The sequence below is a fragment of the Orbilia oligospora genome (genome assembly GCF_000225545.1).
Source record: "Orbilia oligospora ATCC 24927 unplaced genomic scaffold scaffold00079, whole genome shotgun sequence".
Lineage (NCBI taxonomy): Eukaryota > Fungi > Ascomycota > Orbiliomycetes > Orbiliales > Orbiliaceae > Orbilia > Orbilia oligospora.
In genome coordinates this window covers 544,642-564,566 of record NW_011645636.1, presented here as the reverse complement: position 1 = coordinate 564,566, position 19,925 = coordinate 544,642, and the positions used below count along the sequence as shown (strand labels likewise).

At 45.6% G+C, this 19,925-nt stretch overlaps 7 protein-coding genes across 7 annotated transcripts; 4 read left to right on the top strand and 3 right to left on the bottom strand.

Annotated features, from left to right (window-relative positions):
- Window positions 1-426: 426 nt before the first annotated feature.
- On the top strand, window positions 427-1,712 carry AOL_s00079g193 (uncharacterized protein; the record flags this gene model as incomplete). The annotated part of the gene is made up of 2 exons (XM_011124068.1): window positions 427-1,153; window positions 1,219-1,712. 2 exons carry the CDS (start codon window positions 427-429, stop codon window positions 1,710-1,712), a joined length of 1,221 nt encoding a protein of 406 aa, XP_011122370.1.
- Window positions 1,713-2,082: 370 nt separating this feature from the next.
- AOL_s00079g192 (uncharacterized protein) lies at window positions 2,083-2,898 on the bottom strand (the record flags this gene model as incomplete). The annotated part of the gene is made up of 1 exon (XM_011124067.1): window positions 2,083-2,898. One exon carries the CDS (start codon window positions 2,896-2,898, stop codon window positions 2,083-2,085), a length of 816 nt encoding a protein of 271 aa, XP_011122369.1.
- A 1,253-nt stretch (window positions 2,899-4,151) lies between these two features.
- Window positions 4,152-5,424, bottom strand: AOL_s00079g191 (uncharacterized protein; the record flags this gene model as incomplete). Its single annotated transcript, XM_011124066.1, has 2 exons — window positions 4,152-5,106; window positions 5,195-5,424. The coding sequence occupies 2 exons, from the start codon at window positions 5,422-5,424 to the stop codon at window positions 4,152-4,154; spliced, it is 1,185 nt and encodes a 394-aa protein (XP_011122368.1).
- A 3,154-nt stretch (window positions 5,425-8,578) lies between these two features.
- AOL_s00079g190 (uncharacterized protein) lies at window positions 8,579-9,633 on the top strand (the record flags this gene model as incomplete). Its single annotated transcript, XM_011124065.1, has 4 exons — window positions 8,579-8,600; window positions 8,674-8,917; window positions 8,977-9,376; window positions 9,433-9,633. The coding sequence occupies 4 exons, from the start codon at window positions 8,579-8,581 to the stop codon at window positions 9,631-9,633; spliced, it is 867 nt and encodes a 288-aa protein (XP_011122367.1).
- Window positions 9,634-9,729: 96 nt separating this feature from the next.
- AOL_s00079g189 (uncharacterized protein) lies at window positions 9,730-10,826 on the bottom strand (the record flags this gene model as incomplete). The annotated part of the gene is made up of 3 exons (XM_011124064.1): window positions 9,730-10,150; window positions 10,207-10,309; window positions 10,409-10,826. The coding sequence occupies 3 exons, from the start codon at window positions 10,824-10,826 to the stop codon at window positions 9,730-9,732; spliced, it is 942 nt and encodes a 313-aa protein (XP_011122366.1).
- Window positions 10,827-11,068: 242 nt separating this feature from the next.
- AOL_s00079g188 (uncharacterized protein) lies at window positions 11,069-11,616 on the top strand (the record flags this gene model as incomplete). Its single annotated transcript, XM_011124063.1, has 4 exons — window positions 11,069-11,131; window positions 11,194-11,245; window positions 11,319-11,509; window positions 11,572-11,616. The coding sequence occupies 4 exons, from the start codon at window positions 11,069-11,071 to the stop codon at window positions 11,614-11,616; spliced, it is 351 nt and encodes a 116-aa protein (XP_011122365.1).
- Window positions 11,617-12,740: 1,124 nt separating this feature from the next.
- Window positions 12,741-17,325, top strand: AOL_s00079g187 (uncharacterized protein; the record flags this gene model as incomplete). The annotated part of the gene is made up of 5 exons (XM_011124062.1): window positions 12,741-13,458; window positions 13,514-15,981; window positions 16,040-16,290; window positions 16,342-17,013; window positions 17,079-17,325. 5 exons carry the CDS (start codon window positions 12,741-12,743, stop codon window positions 17,323-17,325), a joined length of 4,356 nt encoding a protein of 1,451 aa, XP_011122364.1.
- Window positions 17,326-19,925: the final 2,600 nt, after the last annotated feature.

Genomic DNA, 19,925 nt, shown 5'->3' with positions numbered 1-19,925 from the left:
TTACACTACCACTTTAGAGAACCCCCCTCCGCCAAGATATATTGTTATACAAATGCGGTTCTGTTGTACTGGGGCCTGGATTCCCGATGCCCAGGCAACATCATGCATCATGAAATTGCGGTAGGTAGTAGCGGATCGGGATAATAAATCATGCAGAAGATGCCTAGGTGCATCGCTTATCGACTTTGGTATATAACCCCTTATCGAGGGTACTTAGGCTCGATTGACCTTATCCTTGATTGTTTCCCATCTCCTACTAGCTGAATAGCATTTCCGTAAAATAAACTTGAGAGGGGTACTTTTGTATAAGCTCTTATCTATCTACAACTTGAAGGCTTTTGTTTCGAAACATCGTATTATATCCCCGTCGAGGCCTGCTGGATACTACACTACAACCTACACATTTTAGACTTCAGCTTAGACACCATGTCTTCCAGCGTTCCCGGACGGCCTAGCTCCGTACAGTCGATAAGTTCTTTAGACGCAAGAATCAAGCATCTCTCTATTTGCCTCCCACTTCCTTCTACACGCATACACGTTCTAAGTTGGCTTTCCGGAATCGACACAACTGATCAGCCTTACGACCCCCAAGAGTATGCAAATGAGGATGTTTTGTCTTCGAACGACGATCTTACCAGTTTATCCAATTTCAGCTCGGTGGAAGATGAGTCTGTTTCTAGCGCTGATATGATACCCCCTGTGGATCTTACTCAGTGTATACCTTCTATCCGACTAAATGGAGACTCGACCGCCTTACTACCAGCCGGGACAAGCGCGTTACTAAGACGTCTGAATCCACGACGTCTTACTCGCGGCTGTCTTCCCATATGGGAACGGGCTAGGTTGAAGGGCATGTACCCGAGAGAGAGGCTTGACGATTCATATTTTTCAACAGAGACTACTGGGAATATTGTTGATCACATCAACAATATTGTCCGACAGTCTATGCATAATACAATAGATCGGGTGCCAGAGAGCGGCTGGCGTCCATTAGTTGTGAGGATCTTGGAAGGTACTGGACTTGATGAAGAGGTGGAGTCCCGTTTGGAAGTGCATTTGGCGATAGATCGTCGGTTTAATACTTTACCCAAAAATGCACCGGATGTCGGGGTGGCTATTCATATTCAAGGGCGTAGCTTGGGAGAAGATACAGGTATTTTCTTAACCAATCCACAAACTAGATCCATAGAAACGTATTTACTAATACATTTATATTAGGAACTCAACTCACACCCCCCAGGAATCACTTACACAGTGATCCAAAATACGTCTCTCTCAATCCTACCCGTTTTCAAACCTGCCGATATTCTCCCCTCTTCGCCCTAGCAGAGGTCAAGTCTGCGACCGGAGACTTACTAGAAGCTCGTAGACATGGTGCGATTGGAGCTGCTTCAACTCTGCTCAAGGCTCGGTCGTTGGGAGCAGAAGATGCTATTGTTTCTTGTGTGCCATTTTTCACAGTTATTGGTAGTATTTGGTGTCTGAATCTTCTATATGAAACAGAAGATGGCTCTTTTTGTGTCGAGCCGACGCCTCTTTTCGAGGACACAAAAACGTTCTTGGGGGCTCTTACGGTGGTATGCGTGGTGGAAGAGCTTCGATCGTATGGATGTAACGAATGGTGGGAGAATTTCGTTGGGGGTCGTTGCGTCGGTGTTCTAAATGGGATAGCGGTTGAAAATAGGCGGTCGCGTATGATGAGCACCTGGTAGGACTCACTTTAAATTTTGTATTTTCCTTATAGTTTCGAGACTGGACGGTGCAAGGAGTTATCTTGTAAAAACGTTTCTTCTGGAGTAGTGGCACACGGAGTTTTCTTAGCGATTTGTTTCGATCTTCAAATTCTATGTATATAATTTGAACTATATAGCTATATCAATATCGATCGGTTGTAAATACATATCCGGGAACCTGAAACAAAGGGTGTGAGTATACCTATTGTACATGTAGATGGGTTTGAAAGTTCTTTGGGATTTTTTATATTTCAAGACGCTGTATCCAACAGCTAAGGCGTCTCAATACCCCAGGATCTGACTTACGGCTGATTTTCCGTCTTAAGAAAAACTGGATCCCCGCACGGCTTCAATCGTCTGAAGATTTAGTGATGATAGAGTGTGGTACACTGGTGGTCTCTTCTCGTGAAGGATGGATGGGGATGGGACGTGATATGGTCGGGAAATCTTTTAGTGTAGAGGAGGTGCCGGGTGGGAGCTGCTCTGTTTCCTTGCTTTGGAAGGGTATTGTCCGCTCTGGTTGGAAACTGGCCTCAGATGATAGTTCTGGGCCTGATTGGGGACCAAACCCATGCATTCGATCTTCTTCAGAAGAAAGATTGATACACAATTGCACTGCCTGTCGACTAGAGAGTCTGGGATGTGGATTGAACTTTGTATTTTCTCTTTCTTCTTCTTCGTCATCGTCATTATTTGTATCTTCTTCTAATCCGAGCTCGAGTGTATCCCCTTGGTTCTGCTTGGGTTTCGTCTGTTTGCTCCCGGAAACAGCCCGCATCATCGCTTCGATTGATGTATCTTCGGCCTGACCTGGTTTGATCTCGTCTGGGACTCGGAAATTATCCACTTGGATTCTCATCCAGTTCTTGAATCCAACATAGAACATTATTGCGCTTTCCAGATGCTTGATATCCTCGGACTTATAGGATTTTGTTGGGTTTGTGCCCGGTGTCGCCTTTTCAAGGTTCATCTGAAACAAGTAGTTTCTTAGTTCAAATCCTCTTGGAAGTTTTGGAGCCGAATCTATATGTTGTAATGCTATGACATATAGGCCAATCTCTTTCCTAGTGTAACGTCCATTACTATTCGCATCGTAGATGAACTCGTTACTGCTATTCCAGTCACATAAGAAATCCTGGGCTTTCGAGCTCAAGATTTTCGTCATCATTTGAAAGTCTTTCTGGGTTTTGACTGATGGTATTTTGAAAGCCTCTTTGATAATCATCAATCGTTTGAAGGTGATTTGAGTCTCGATCAATGGTTATATGTTATCAAGCAGCCCCGTGGTTATTGAGAAGCGAGGCAACGGCATTTTCTCTAGATGGACAGGAGCAGCATTTGCGGCATGAATTCTTGGAATATTAGACTCGCCATCTAATGCTATGCCTTTGCCCTTAGCAGATCTAGTCCTAGCCATCTATGGCCATTAGCTATATGTCACGTAGAGTTATGGGGTGGAACATACATTGAAATATCGGATGGTATACTACTTAAGTAAGTGAGGAAGAGAAAGAAGAAGAATAAGAAATTACGAAGGTGAACAATTCAGATGGCACCCCTAGGATAGAAAAGACGAAGAGAGGTAAGTATATAGAGCGATTGTAGCCCAAGCGATCATTGCTATTTGTTGGAAACCCGTAGGATGTTACGGAGGGATGGAAAGGTGGGAAGATAGGGTGGCAGGATGATATGGGTAGGTTAATTTAAGGAGATGGCAAACTTGGTATTGACTAAGTACTTAAGTCGGTGTAAATGAGATGGAATATTCTCGATGGTGACATCAAGTGCTTGATTACTACGGGGAGCCCCAGGGTAACCCATTGTGAACACACGTTAGGTGGGCAACTATCCCTTTCTTCAATGTGCTTATTATTTAACCAACCGCAACCAAGCCTCTTCCTTCCTCTGCCCTCCAACCAACCTCAACATCTCCATAACGCCACTAGCCGTTCAAATACTTGAAGTTGTGGTATTTTGTCAAGCTATGTGTTGTGAGAGACGGGACGATAACTACGACTATGTAACAGCTGCTAGCGTTGAATTAAACGTTGGGGACTCGAAGCTTTTAAAGCTTTTGATTGGTAGACACATACGTAAGATCCGCTCCCGAGATAACAGCTATATCAAGATTGTTTAAGTATATTCTTTGTGAATTCGGAGACTTGCTAGCTATCTGACAAAGATTGCGTATCGTACACAACAAGCTGTATTCATACATTTGATATGATCGCATTGAAGCTCGCTCAACAAAGATAAGAAGAAAATGAAACTGAATAAGAAACAAAGGTTTTTTTGTTGCATATACATGCAGAGATATATAAGATACTATATGAGCGGGTCGTAGTTGAATTGTTCCATATAGCTTACAGTTCGCAGGACATATGGCGCTGTCCTATTTTCATATCTGAAAAACGTTAACTAGTAGCATTTATAAACTGGCTTTCCGTATGAGAAGCCCTGTGCCTTGCATTTGCCAGAGCAACATCCTTCAGGGTGAGAAGGATCGCAAGCTGACCCCTTTGGGACGCAACAAACTGGCGTCTTGAAGACTTTGACGCAATACCCACTGCAGCACATCTCCGGATGATCAAGTTGGCAGTATTCGGTTTCCTTTTTGCAGAATGCCTTCTTAGTGACAGTTACCGTCGATGTGGTTGTTGCGACAACTGTATTAACGGTGTTTTCTGTGATAGTATTGGTTGCGACGGTGATGACAGTAGTGGCGATAGTGTTAGTTTCGGTGGCGACTACTTCGGTGACAGTCGCTGCGGTGGAGTCGATGGTAGTGGTTGACTCTTCGACGACAGTAGTGGTGACTGTTTCTGGGACTGTGATAGTTTCAACGTTGGTGGCGACAACGGTGACGACTGTAGTAGCGGTTGGAGTCACTGTGACCCAAGTAAAAACTGTCTTGGTCTCCTTGTAAGACGGGATAGTAATTGTCTTTGTGACATACGTGGTCCTCGTGCTGCAGGGATTGATCTTTTTACAGTGGGAACCGATTTGATCTGGAGACATGTCCTGGGGAAGGTAAGATGGAACCTTGTTTCCTCGCTTTTGGTAGTACGGTTTCGGGAAGAATTTAGTGACGGTAGAAGTAGCAAAGATAGTATCTGTCTCGGTGACGACGTCGGTGTTGGTGACAACGGTAGTGGCTGTAGCATCGTCCGTCTGAGTTACTAGTTCCGTCTGAGTTACTTCGTTTACGACGGTTATGAGCGATGTGGAGGTTTCCACAACAGTGGTAAAATCGGTTTCTACGGTCGTCGAGGTCTCCTGGTCAGTGACGACTACGGTTTCGAGATCCGTATTGGTGACAGTGACAGCATTGGCTGTGTAAGTCTTTGTGATGGTCGACGTATGCTTGAAGTAACTATGCGGTATCATGTTAGTACTCATATGCTCATGCGCGATTATATATAGATAGATAGTTGTGAGATCGGGAATTAACGTGGTCTTACTTGGTCACATAGGCCGTTTTCGTTTGCGTGACCCATATAGTAGCTGGAAGGTGCAAATACCCCCGGCACCAGTTTTTGGTATCTGAAAGATAGGATGGCGCATTGAAGGCGTCGTCAATTTGACCTGGAGAGCACTTGCTCTTACAGTAGTTGCCTCCGCCTGGGTAGGGGCTGGCGGTGGCACCCGCGGCCAATATGGCCAAAACCATAGACTTAGGATTGAAATGCATTGTCAAAATATCAAAGTGGTCTGGCGGGAAGATGATATCAAAGGTAGCCTCGAATTGAGTAAAGAACCCAGAAGTTTTCAAGTGGATGGTTAATCTAGCTTGAAGCTGCAGTGGATGAGGAATGAAGATAACGACTTTGGGGTGCAATTATCCCCATTTTATAACATTCGACAATACTATCGATCTCTAGACGAACTACTATGTTAACTAACTAATTCTAAAGATATTCTTTGAAATCGGCAACTCCCTTGGTTGATTTTGTTGAAGCCAACAGTATTGTTATTTGTCTCGGTCGAGATATCTCGTAGACATTTTTTTGACATTAAGGGTGCGTATTTGGTGGAGATTAGTTGATAGGCTTTCCTATTCATGAATTCATTGTGAGATTTTTACATGCCCGGAATATACAGCGTGGATACGGAATAGGTAATTGTGTGTAGTCTGGAGGAAGCCGTCTCGCGTGGTCAAGACCAGGATATGAGGTTCCTTGCATACTAACTAGAAAGGTTCCAAAGCTGAAGTTCCTTGCCTTGTACTCAGACCTCGAGGATTTAAACAGGGGAAATATTCCGATAAATCTTTTTTTAGATATGCTAGCGGGGTACTCAACGATCAAGGCTTAAGCGTCGGTGTAGACCGTTGAGAAATAAATAAGCCGTATGCGTGTATATAATGCATGAAAACTTTTGTTAGTATGGTTTTACCAAGTATGTAAAAGAGAATCTACTGAAATCCAGATGACAGTCCTCCACCCGAAAACCAACCTCGTGGGTCTCAGTTTTTCCGTCGTCCCCAACGTTGACAAAGACGACTGCGGCTGTATGTGATCCCGTTTTTTTCGAGGCCCCACCTCCCTTGCAGGCGGGCCCCGCTAAATATCATGTAATATAATTTCGATATCTGACTAGCTTGGGAGCCGCGAGGCACGGTCCGTGCATAGAGGTGAGCACATGTAACCCATAAAATCTATGGGCCCGAGTTTCTGCATTTTAAGCTTTTTAACTGTCTGCGGTCTATATTACATGTTATCCTTGGCACTATCAGTATTGTTCTTGAATATCATTAGCCCCTTCGTAAGTACTATGAAGGCCCCGGGTTTCGTATATTTCATATTGGAATTTTGCCTTGTATGGCAAGTTGTATATATGTGCAGACTGACTATGTATATATAAACATTATATTACTTCTCGATCTCTCTGAATTGGTGCTAACGCATGCGCGTATTTATATCTATGAAGCTTGGAGTCAGAAAATGAAATATCGAAAAATAGAAGTACCTATTAACTGGTGTAACCTCGTCAGGTATTGATTGATCCCTGTGGTGCGTTGAAGGGCGAACTCCGAGTAGATTTCCAACGCTAGAGTTTACAAACCCCTGATTCGATTTCGAAGCTATTTTAGCTCAGAAACTCACGACTTCCACTGCACGTTGGCGAACCCAACCACTCTAGTACGTTACTCGACGTTGACTAACTTCACCGCTATGGTTCACCCTCTCATCGGTCGTGATACTATTGAGCCGCAAAACTCCAGACGTGCGGATAATATCGAGACTCTACGTCAGTGGGCTGAGATGGTAAGAGGGATAGAGCGGAATATGGCTGCCGAATAATATTGAACAATAAGTTTGCGCGGAGAAACACATGCCAACTTCTACCAGTGTTAACATCCAGGCGAGGAGAAGGTGGCGTTTTCTTATATCAAGCACCTGAATTCATACTTTCCTGCTAGTCTTTCCTGCCACAGTTGCCGAGTTTTTGAACATGGGTGGTAAGAACCAAGGACATTTCATTTTGACTATGGTTTGCGGATATGTTCTTGTTCTAATCGTGCGAGCGCTGGCTGCTAGTCAAGAGGGTTCTATACTTGTTGAACTTTTATGATCTTCAGATGTGGGATTTTGTGGGGGATCCCTCGGATGAAAAGCTCCAGCAGCTGGAACTTACCCCAGCTGAGGTTTCTTCGAACTATATTCGGTGTTTGAGAGAGATTTCTAGAGCTATCAGGGTGGAGTTCCCAAAGTTACAGTCGCGAAGACTGGAGGGAATTGGGGCTCTACAGGCCAACCAAACCCAAACCCAAGGGTCTTGATTTACAGTATCGGGGGCTAGTTTCAATTGATATTAGATAACTTAAAGAATCTGAAATTTTAATTTCAGATGTAATATCATGGTTCTAAAACAACATTCCAGCTCTTGAAATCGTTCTTGCTGTCAGGTCAATTGAATGACAACCCAGAAACTGCCCTATCAGGTAGCGTCTTTGGTGACCTTGTCAATCGTCGTTTGTCGATCTTGTGTAACAGAACAGCAACCACCAACTCAACGCGTAAGAGGGTAAATACAAAGTACCCAGCCAGCTAGTCCCAGCCAGAGTTTACGATTCTTGGAGGGTACTTGGTCCCGATCGCTTGTCCTCCATTGAATCTGGGAGCCCACAGACCTAGGCTCTGGACTAATTACCTAGTAGGAACTCTTGATTGTTGTGCGAGGCGATTGATGATGGTTATAGCTACGCGTAAACGATCTTTGTCCACGTCTAGTTCGACCCCGGGCAGCTTTCCTCTTCCTCCAACCATTCCAACAAAACGATATAAACAGCAAAATGAAAAGCACAAGGAGAATTTAACCCTTCAAGCTACCCCTGAGGTTATCCGGTGGCTGGCGGAAATCCTACCGCCCGAAAAGAGAGCACTCCTGCCTAAGCTGTCCGATTTACCGCCGACCATAGACATACCGGAATTCCAAAAAGTACAGAAAGCTGGAAAGTTTCCTTTTCAACCAAATATACCACAGTCAATTCACCGTCCTTTTCTTGCGGAAGATATAAAAAAGGCAAAAAAACATTTGGCGGATTTCGAATTAGACCGGAGTGATGCTGGTAGTAGCCCGAGTACGATACGCGGGATATCTCCCGGAAAGGATGATGCGAGTTCGAATTCGAGCCTCAACGATAAAAAATCAGAACTAGATTCCTCCGATCTTGAATCTTTTGGAACAGAAAAGTGGGCGGGTTTTGCAGAATCCCGCCTTCAACTTCGTCATTCTAATCCACCTATACTATTTTCACACCTCAACCAAACTATCAAAGGCCCCCTGCCTACCGGCGTCAAAGAATTTTTGAAACGAACTAGCCCTGACAATCTAATACAAAAATGTCTTCCGGGTTGTATAAAGGTATAATAGGCTAGGTGCTCTGTTCGGAGCTAAAAGCTAATAAGCTATATCATTCAGGATGATTTGGAAAAAGAGTATCCGGATGTGTATTTGCCAAATGCGATATTTACAAAGGCAAAGACTATCGAGGATAATACCAAGGCGCTCCTGCTACAAGTTAAACGAATTGTTCAGATGAGCACGGATTTGCTTATACTCAACGCCGATGAACAGCCGTGGAACGAACTTGTCAATTGTATTCTAAACGGGGTAGTGACGAAGCAGCTTTTCGAGAAACCCATTCGTAAACTCCAAGTCAAGAGGATGTACATGGACACGTAAGGACTTATCCCTTCCCTAACCTCAACTATCACAAGGCTACTCACATTACCAACAGTGGAGAGGATTGCTATTTTGAGGCAGCCTACCTTGATGATGTGCTTGATATTGAAGTCAACTTCATGCTTGAGGCGAATTTTTCTTATCCACAGTCACCGCTGCACAAACTAAAGGTTGAAGAGTCTTTAGAGGAACAAGTCCTAGGGGATTTCACCCTGAGTCCGCTTTGGGATCCAGATTCAAGATATTGTCCCGCATTTGCCGCTATTAAAGCAACATGCCAATTGGGGAACTGGCAAGAAGACCAAATGCATGCCGGCATGGGGGCCGTTGCTATATTGGAAAAAGCAAGAGCGCTGGGTGCAGACAGGGAGCTCCTACATTGCGTTCCAGCGATCGTCGTGATTGGCCATAGATGGGAATTGAACTTAGTATACGAGGACAACGGCGGTAACTACGTAAGATAGTACTGGAGTGTTTGAATTAGATCTTTCGCTAACTAGCTTGGTTTTAGATTGTGGGTGGTCCTTGGTATATTGGCGGTTCCAATTCCTTCCTGGAAGCGTTAAAGTTGGTTCTTGTTATAGAGGAATTGTGGAAGTATGGTAGTAAGGAGTGGTGGTCCGGTATGGTGGAAAATGTGGCCGTAAAGGCGTGTCAAAAGTACATCGATCGAAAAAAAGAGAAGGCAGCGAAGCCAAGCCCTTTAAAATAAACAGCCTTTAATTTTACGAATTTGCGATGGCAAATATCATATGTGGTGTATTGGCACTCAGCTGCATATACCAACTTAATTTAAAGCGTCAAGATCTCAAGCCTGGCCAACCTCCACACTATTGTCGGCTGTCCACATCTTAATTGAAGTCATGAGCTCGCCTCCTGGCACATTCATACCGTGCATTCCTTTATAACCGGGCTTTCTCGGCTCCTTCCAATCTTTTAAAACATCCTTTGCCTCTTTATCAATTTCAAATACTTCTACTTTGATTTCTCTACAACAATCCCACATGCTCTGCTTCTCATCTGCTTCATCTCCAGCACTTCCTTCGCCCCACCCCCACCTTGACAAGTCACCACCGGGACAAGTACTCAGTGCCATGAGTAAATCTTGTTCCGCGAAAAACTCGATATAGTCCCCGGGTCTGGCAGGCGACGCTTCCATGAAGTATTTTCCTTGGCTATTTAGGCCTGTTACTTGAAAAATATTGAGGACATCGTGGACGTCCGACTCTCTATTGACAGTTTAATTAAGATTGGCCATGTTAAGAGTATTGAGTTTGAGGCTTACGCTAGTCCGAATGGTAGGACTGATCTGACTAGGTTGGAGTGGCATTGAAAGTCATAGTCATCACCTGTAAGCATTTTATTTACATAGGGATCGCAGCGAGTTCCTAAAAACACCCATAAGTTAGAGCTTGTTCTTGATGAAACAGAATTGCGGAAAAAGGAGTCCTCGCGAGAAAGAGATGGTAATTCAAAAGTAAGCTCACCAAGCAAGTCATGACACCTCCCGCCCCACTTTGAAACTCCAAAGTCGCTTAAAGAATCGCCAATTATCGTCACCATGGGCCGCAGATGCGGCAAGCAACTCCACAGCCTATCGTACGTAGTTACATGACTTGCTTGTAATTGCCGAGTTCTGGACGCCCAAAACCTTTCTTGCGAATTATGTGCGTTCCAAATATTTAGATCCCCTACTTGCGGACCTGATGGCGTAGAAAAGCGTACAATGTGGGTTGCGGGGACATGGAACGCTTTGGCGCAGCGGGGTGGAATAGTGACCTTGGATTTCAGGGTACGCGGAGCTGCTGAAACGGCTGAGTAGAATTTCTTGTCCGCATGAAGAATTGAGCCTGGGGAAGCGAGATATGCCGGTTGCGGCTCTTTCTCTTGCACTTGTGATGCCATGATATGATATCACCCATCCGGATTAGTAATGTTCACAAGGTCGTTGGATCGATATCCTCAGGTCCGGTATGTGTTGGCTGTTGGATATATGACGCCTGTCTTGGCGTCGGGAATGTTTCATCATCGAATGCTCTTCTTGTCAGGCCACCCAAAGTAACCTCGACTTCAACTCTTTCCAACAATTGACCTTCGAAAACCCCCAAAACCCGATCGTTGTATTTGACGACCTACACACCGAAACAATGGCTTCGAAAGCGGGATCTGCTGTCCTCAAGCAGGGTGCTAAGAGGGATCCAGAATTATATGTGAGGGGACTTTTGGAGGACTAATGACCGAGGTCCAACGGCTAATGCGGGACGAATTGTAGGTTTTGGGCGCCATTATGACCGGTATTCTCGGTGCTGCTGGATACTACTTTGGTACGGATGGATATCTGTTCAATTGTCTATAATGGGGCCTACAGAGTCTAATATCACTTCCGAACTCATATAGTCAGCAAGCCCACTACTGCTAGTTCTCACGAAGCTGTCGCCCACCCCCGAGAGTCTATGCCATGGCACTCCGATGACCCGAACGCCAAGTACAAGTACAAGTACCACCCTCACGGAGACCCGAGCAAGGAGCCAAAGGAGGCGCCGTCGGCGTTGCACTCTGTTATCATCCCGGAAGTTACCCTGCCGAAGGTGAGAGAGACTCTAAGGATTGCGAGAGTGGCATAGAAGGATTAATGCTAACCGTGGTATAGCATCTTCATGACAAGTTCAACAAATTTGGCAAGGAGGACTGGTAGACCTCTCAATATATACGGCGGGAGTTTGGTGATTTGAGTCTGTATAGATGGGGCCAGATATGACTTGACAAAACCTGTGAACCAATTGTTCTTTTGATTCGTGAACTCGACGGATTCAGCACAGTACTATATCACAGTGTCCTAGTCATCTGCCAAATGAGGTTTGAGGGCGAAATAGCTGTCTTTTTTAATCAACTGTGTATATGCTTTGGATATCAAATGTAAAAAAAAAACAATGTGTACATGCTTTTTAAAACTTTCCCGTTTCCACTCAAAGGATTCCTCTTCCGGACGGTGGTTAATCCGACTGCCAGGGTTGGCTGTTGCACCAATGTTTAAATGCAATCACATGGGCGTACAAAATAGCCTATGCAGAGACAGTCTGATCGTGGCCAAGAGCTATTTAATAGATAGAGGTGGTATACATGTATACACCTTTCTACGCAGTGTGACGGCAGAACACCGGTGGCCATAGAGCCATCGTCATCGGCCTCTAAATAATCTCTAAGTTAATTCACTAAGAGCGATATAAAAACCGAATTAGTCAGGGTTCGGCAGGACTGGCTGTCCTTGGCCTTGGCCGTGCTGGGATTATAGACTGGTCTGGATATCAGCGTAGACTGTCCAGGTCATCATCTGTGGTCGGAGGGAGCCGCACGTTGGTACGCGAGCTCCTTTTCAGCCACACATTCTCTTCTTCTTCGTCCTAAAACAAGACTTCAGAAACAACCTCGTCACCATCCCATCGCTCAAATTCTTCAAACTCCCGACTACTCTTCCTGCCATCACATTCCGTCGGTAACCGCTATAGTATTTCAAGATTGCCTTTGCGACACTTCTGCGCACCTTTCTGCTCTAGATTCGATCGACCGTCACCGGAATCTGCACCAAAGTGCAACCAGCAGACAACTGTAACCCAGCCAGGTAGCTGCTACGCGGCTAAGCGAAACCTGATCATTTGGACCATCATGTCCTGGCGCTATTAGGCTTTTCCGTCTCCCTGGCCGAAAATCGTCACGACCTCAAAACTCTATCAAACACTTAATTATATTTATTAAACCTGAAAGTTCGGGAGTAGCGTCGTCTGCTCCTGTTTTATTTGTCTACACACCACGCCGTCCGCGATGACTGCCCTCCAGCGACCAAATGGCTCGACACCGGCCGCTTCGGAGCGAAGACATTCGAGTCAATACCATTTAAACGGCAACGGCAACGTTAACGGAAACGGCCGGCTGACAAATGGTCATTATGAGGATCCTGCAACTCGTAGAATGAGCGAAATTCGGAGGAATGGACCTGATGCAGGATCTATACGACGGAAAAGTATGGCGCCGTTAGCTCTCACCGCTCCTTCGAAGGATAGTACTTCTACCTCGAACTCGACATCCGACAACAGTGGTGATTCCGATGGCGAGGGGGCCCCCAACCAACAACTCTCAAAACGAAAATCAGTTAGCGTAATGCCGAACGGACGAAATGGTACTCTACGAAATGGAACCCTCGGAAGGGGAGCTAGACCCTCGATAATGTTCGAGCGAGAGGTGCCGGATATCGAGCCTTTGGATCGTTCCCCAGACCTGGGAGGCAGCTGGGAGGAACCTGCTCTACCGGGCGACCACCTCGCGGTGAGGCATGGATTCGCGGAGCAATACAACTCCGAGGAATACCTCGCATTGCTCGAACAAGCCTTCTACATGTACTACAACGATAAACGGCATGATACAGGAGGCAAACCGAGATACACGGATGCAGCATTTGTACAGGAATGGAGGATGAAGGATAGACTTAAGACAGTTTCCGCTGCTCTGGTACTGTGCTTGAACATAGGCGTCGACCCACCAGGTTAGATACTGCGTTCTCATTTTTAGTGGTGGACCTGCTAATAGACCTAACTTAGATGTCGTCAAAACGAACCCATGCGCTAAACTTGAATGCTGGGTGGACACGGGTTCCCACCCAAGCCCCAAGGCGTTAGAGATGATTGGCAAGAACCTCCAATCCCAATATGAAACTTTGAGTATCCGGACACGGTACAAACAGTATTTGGACCCTTCTGTCGAAGAAACGAAGAAGTTTTGCTGCTCCTTACGTAGGAACGCCAAGGACGAGCGCATACTTTTCCACTATAACGGCCACGGCGTACCAAAGCCGACGAGTAGCGGGGAGATTTGGGTTTTTAATAAGAACTATACACAATACATCCCCATATCGTTATACGATCTACAAAGTTGGCTTGGTGCGCCTAGTTTGTTTGTATACGACTGTAGTGATGCTGGAAACATCGTCGCCAATTTTAACAGATTTGTTGAAAAGCATGAGCAGGAGAATCGCGACAACCCGTCTAAGGAGCCGGGCTCGACCGTTTCTTATTCTGACTGCATACAATTGGCGGCTTGTGGGCCTAAAGAAACTTTGCCGATGAATCCCGACCTCCCAGCTGATCTTTTCACCTGCTGCCTGACAACCCCAATCGAAATAGCAATTCGGTTCTACGTTCTTCAAAACCCGCTGCCATCACCGGTTACTCTTGAGATGGCCCTGAAGATACCAGGACGGCTTCAGGAAAGAAGAACCCCCCTGGGAGAATTGAATTGGATCTTTACCGCGATTACTGATACTATCGCCTGGAATACCCTCCCACGACCGCTTTTCAAAAAACTATTCCGGCAAGACCTGATGGTCGCGGCTTTGTTTAGAAACTTCCTTCTTGCGCAGCGGATCATGAGAGTGTACAAGTGTCACCCTGTTTCCTGTCCCGCATTGCCTAGCACCCATCATCATCCACTATGGCAGTCATGGGATTTAGCGGTGGAGAGCGTTTTGTCTCAACTTCCTCAATTACTGAAGGCACAGGAAAGCGGCCCGGCATTTGAATACCAGCACTCGTCTTTCTTTTCCGAGCAACTGACGGCTTTCGAAGTCTACCTCACTCAAGGAACTGCGAATCGAAGACCTCCAGATCAACTTCCAATAGTTTTGCAAGTTTTGCTGAGTCAGGTTCACCGATTGCGGGCTTTAATCCTTCTGTCAAAGTTCTTAGACCTTGGGCCATGGGCGGTTAATTTGGCTCTGAGTATTGGAATCTTCCCATACGTTCTCAAGCTTTTGCAGTCTGCTGCTGCAGAACTTAAACCGGTCATGGTATTCATCTGGGCTAGGCTGCTAGCAGTAGATCCCTCATGCCAAATTGACTTGTTGAAGGATAACGGATACAGTTACTTTACACAAATCCTGACCCCAAACTCCGGTATTCCCATTCAAAATGCTTCCGAACATCGGGCAATGTGTGCATTCATTCTCAGTATCTTCTGCAAGGGTTTCCACCAAGGTCAAGTCGTCTGCATTAATCCCGGGGTTCTACAGTCATGCCTTGCACATTTCAATGAACCGGAAAACCCGCTCTTGAGACAATGGGCTTGCCTATGTATTTCGCAACTCTGGCATGAATATCCAGAAGCTAAGTGGCTAGGCTACAAAGAAGACGCCCACTTAAAACTTTGCGCGATGCTTGTGGACCCTGTTCCGGAAGTTCGGACAGCAGCCCTGTATGCAATTTCTACCTTGATTGGCACTCCAGACAATGAATCCGGAAAGATTGCTGCTTACGAGGCTGAGATGGCCGCTGCCGCTATTCACATTACTGGAGATGGTAGCAGCATGGTGAGAAAGGAGCTCGCAGTCTTCCTTTCGGTCTACATCAAGAGATACGAAAGCAAGTTCCTTGTTGCTGCATTTGAGTTTCTACGAGGAGAGCTTGCCCACATGAAAGGTCATACCAGCCTTCGGGATAGAATAGATGGCATCTCGGAAAAGACAATATACTCGAGCGTTTGGATTACGGCAATGATGCTGTCCGCTGATCCTTACATCGAAGTAGCAGAAAACGCAACTGTCATTGTGGATTATATCCATCGTGCTCTGCTACTTTCACCGCTCGGTGACCCGGCGCAAGAAATTATCGACGAGATCTCCCGGCTAAGAATCCGTGTTCCGAGGGAACTATCTCTCGCTCAGGCAGAGCTAAAAGCCAGCAAATCAGCACCGGTTTCACCAAACATATCGGCGGCTGATGGATACTTTTCAAGTACATTTAAGAGAACTTTCAGTATCGCAACGTCGTTGAAAAACCTTGCTCTAGGTGGGGGTGACCTCACTCCTATGGACAAGGTACCCAACAAACTTATGCCGAATGGACGACAGGTCCCTGGCGATAAGAGGCTGCCAGGAGAGAGGGCAGGGGATGGGGGGATATTTGGGGGATATTTCAAGAAGAAGCAACCTACACCGAAGAACTTCATCGCTAGAACTGATGAGGAGCCACCAACGATTCCACTCACCAGTACTTTCTTCGAGTGGAGTGTAGAGGTAGGATTGGGAATGACTATTCAAAACGATTTAGATGTAAGCTAACTCCATATCTTAGTACTTCCGAGAACCGCAAATGAAGCCAACGGAAGCGGACGAGCCCGGAAGTTTGGATTATAATCAACGGCTCTGGAGGCGTAACCGGAATGAAAATATCATCTCGCGGACACAGCCACAGAAGGAGAGGGCAGCGATCGGGAAATGGGATTCGCAAATTGGGCTGCTAAACAACGGCGGCCAGCCGATTAGACTCCTGCTCCATCAGTTTGAGGATCACATGATATCCGTTGATGACAAGGACACGGTTTCGTAAGTACCACTCCTTATTCTCTCACGAGCGATGTCTAACATTGGGGATAGAGTTTGGGATTGGAGTAAGGGATACAGACTTAACCAATTCAGCAACGGAAATCCCTCCGGCACCCGTATTACGGATGTTAAGTTCCTCAATGAGGATGATGTGGCTCTTCTATTAACTGGGAGTGGAGACGGTGTTGTGCGAATTTACAAAAACTACGAAGACGACCGAAATATAGAACTTGTATCGGCTTGGAGGGCATTGACGGATCTTCTACCGTCAAACCGAAGTTCCGGTTTAGTCGCCGAGTGGCAGCAAGGACGTGGGGCATTGCTTGTTGGTGGTGATATGAAAGTCATCCGGGTGTGGGATGCACCGAGAGAAGTTTGCCTACAGGATATCCCCGCAAGGTCCGGCAGTTGCATAACTTCACTCACCTCCGACCAAGTCGCTGGCAATATTTTTGTAGCTGGCTTTGGCGATGGTGCTGTGAGAGTATACGACCGCCGGCTCGAACCTCGTGACGCCATGGTAATGGCATGGAAAGAACACAAAGCATGGATAACGAAAGTACACATGCAACGTGGTGGCCTGAGAGAACTTGTCACCGGTAGCACCAACGGCGACGTTAAGCTTTGGGATATTCGGAATCCAAACGCAGTTCTAGAAGTCATGGCGCACAAGAGCGGCATGAGGAGTTTGGCTGTACATGAACATGCGCCTGTCTTTGCTACGTAAGTTTTTCTGCTGCCTAGTAACCCCCCACTCTTAAAATTATTGATTCTAACAATTATCACAGCGGAGGTCTTAATCATGAAATCAAACTCTGGAACACAAGCGGCACGCACCTCTCATCTGTCAAGCCTTATTCTACTTTCCTTCACCAGAAAGGTTCATCTCCAATCTCGATCCTCACGTTCCACCCTCATAGGATGATGTTGGCGTGTGCGACGAGTGGGGACTATCATATCAACCTCTACGCTTGTGATCACGAATACAAGAATATGGGCTTAGACGACCCTACAGAGGAACTTTCTCAGCTATGAGTTTAAGGGCACTAGGCTGTAGAAACAGTCGCGCTAAAGCAATTTAGAGATAAGGATACAACATGCATGGGTCACCGTACAGAGCCCTTTAAGTGCCTATTTTCTTTGTCCGATTTTACCCTCGTTACCGGCTACTTTAATACGCATGTTTCTAGCCACCTCCATGAACGGGTTTTAATAATATTTCTAATTGGCCGCTTGCCTAAGCAGTGGTTGCAACCTCCCCCTGTTTTATGTTGTTGCTTCTCTCTCCCTGTCGCATTCGTATGGTGTCCTCGGGTCGTTTCTCCTTCTCCACTCCTCTCCATCATTACTTGTTGCTTCGGTGAGGAAAGCTTAATCTTGCGGGTGGTAGCAAAATGCAGCATTTATGTGGGGCTGGGTTTTCATGTTACCTGGGAATATGGGAATAGGGTCTGTTTGTCTTTTTATGGAATCGAGTCTTGTCAGCCTGTTATGTTTGCCATGTCCATTGTTTCATCGATCTTAGCTAAGTGGTTTGGATTTTCAATGTTCCTGTTATGATAACCGATAGACTTATCCTTACTCATTCAAGAGTTTTACACTGCGCACTTCTGGTCGACGTCCCTTGATTCACGTGAAGAACTCCCATGTTGTAGGAGGGATGGGACTACTTGTGGATGTAGGGTCCTGTTGGCTAGAATTGATTAGTGTGGCATCTTTGAGCTCATCATCAACTCTGTCGGACGTTTTCTAGACGACCGCCTAAGCTAAGCAATCTGAACCCCAAAGAGTCCCTACTATCAGTAGCTTATTAGGGGCTTAAAGGGATACATATCTTCCGTGAGTAGTATTCGACATTGTTCTAGAAACGCTGAGAAAACTCTTGCTGGCTATGATTTGACTTCCACAAAGTGAGTCGAAGGTAGTCGAACGCGGGTATATAAACCCCCCTCTGCCTCCCATATGCCTTCTCCCCCCCTCTCTTCACTCTTCACTCTCTAACACTACTAGCCTCGAGAGTATAAAAACATTACCAACTTCGACATCTCAGTTACCTACCTAGGTACCCACTTCTCATTAGACCAAGCATGCGCATGGAACAAGGCCTACTCTGGCACTAGTACTCCAGTGCCGTTACTTGCTTTCTCAAAGCAGGACCTCGAGCGTGGAATTAAACAGCAACGAGATATTATCACGGCGGATAAAACCAACTTCTGGATTTATCAGACGCCTCACACGTCATATCATATCCTTTCATCCTATAAAGACTATGGAATTATACCCACCTATGCCCACTATATATAGCTGCGAGTTCGATATGATGTGTTCGAAGTCCTCAAGCCCTTAGTTCTCGCTATAGACGCCTTACTTATCTAAAGTCTCTTATATGTACCCTGAAGATTAAATTCACCAATTTTTCAGCCTTGTGACTTCATCAGCTGCCTCTGGTTTGGTGATGTCGGCCCCAAAAAGCCGCTGAATGAAAACCTTTATATAACATATAAGCCCACCACCTAAGGGCTTGTTGCTACAAAAAAGGGGATCCAAAATATGTATTCTTCAAAGTATGCATTTTATGGGTTACTAAGGGGTTAATGATGTCTAGTCGACCCACCGGATTTGAGCGGTCAGTTAAAGGCTCCCTTATATTAATGCAACGTCATTATTCTAATATCTCCCGTAATTTAAATAGAGGGTATGGATAATAGAAGATAATGAATAAAGCAAACTGGGTATGAGTCAAATCCCATCTTCAGACTAATGAATCCAGCTACTCTGGTGTTCAACCCGTGCTTCCATGTTCACAGTTGAGATTTAACTGAGAGTGGATATCAATATCAGAAGTCTCCGTCGAGAACGTACCAGCCTGAATGTCCGAAAGTCCTAATTAATCAAGAACTAAGGCTCCACGTCTCGAAAATATTGACATCTTACCCCCCGCAACGAGGAAGAGAAAGAAAAATGCGTAGAGCTCCTACGAAATACAACATCCTTTGAACGACCTTCGAAACATACGCATAGATTCGAGATCACATCTGAGGTATCAATATCTCCTAGTAAGCTTCGAACACATGAACCTCGGTTCCTGGAGATCAATACCAATGAATCGAGTAAACTCTATACCCCTAGACAACAAGAGAGCATATCAGGCGATGGGATACGGTTCGACGTCAATATCTGCTTTGGCTACGCCGTCTTGAATTCAAAAAAATGTGCAGCAGAACACTTTTCGAGACAGAATATTCTATGGCAGATTAATTTTCCTTTCGTCGACAGCATTTATAGGCATTTCGGTTGGCGTGGCACGCTAAGGAGACTTCAAAAAGCTTTCAAAGGGAATCTACGAAGCTGCTAAAACCGATCCCTGTGAAGGACACCTCATGACGGACAGATGGCACCAGAGCCATCAGAAAGAAATATACACCTATACCTATTCGAATTCAAAGTTGGAACATGATTATGCATCACAGCTCCCTTGAGGCAGAAGCCCCTCGTCACATTCAGGATTTTATCGACGCTACGTTAAAAGAAATCGATTAATCACTTCCATGCTCGGATTGATTTCTAGCTCACCACCAGCGAAACTTTTATATTATGGATATTTTCAATATCATACAGCGGCTAAATACGAATAA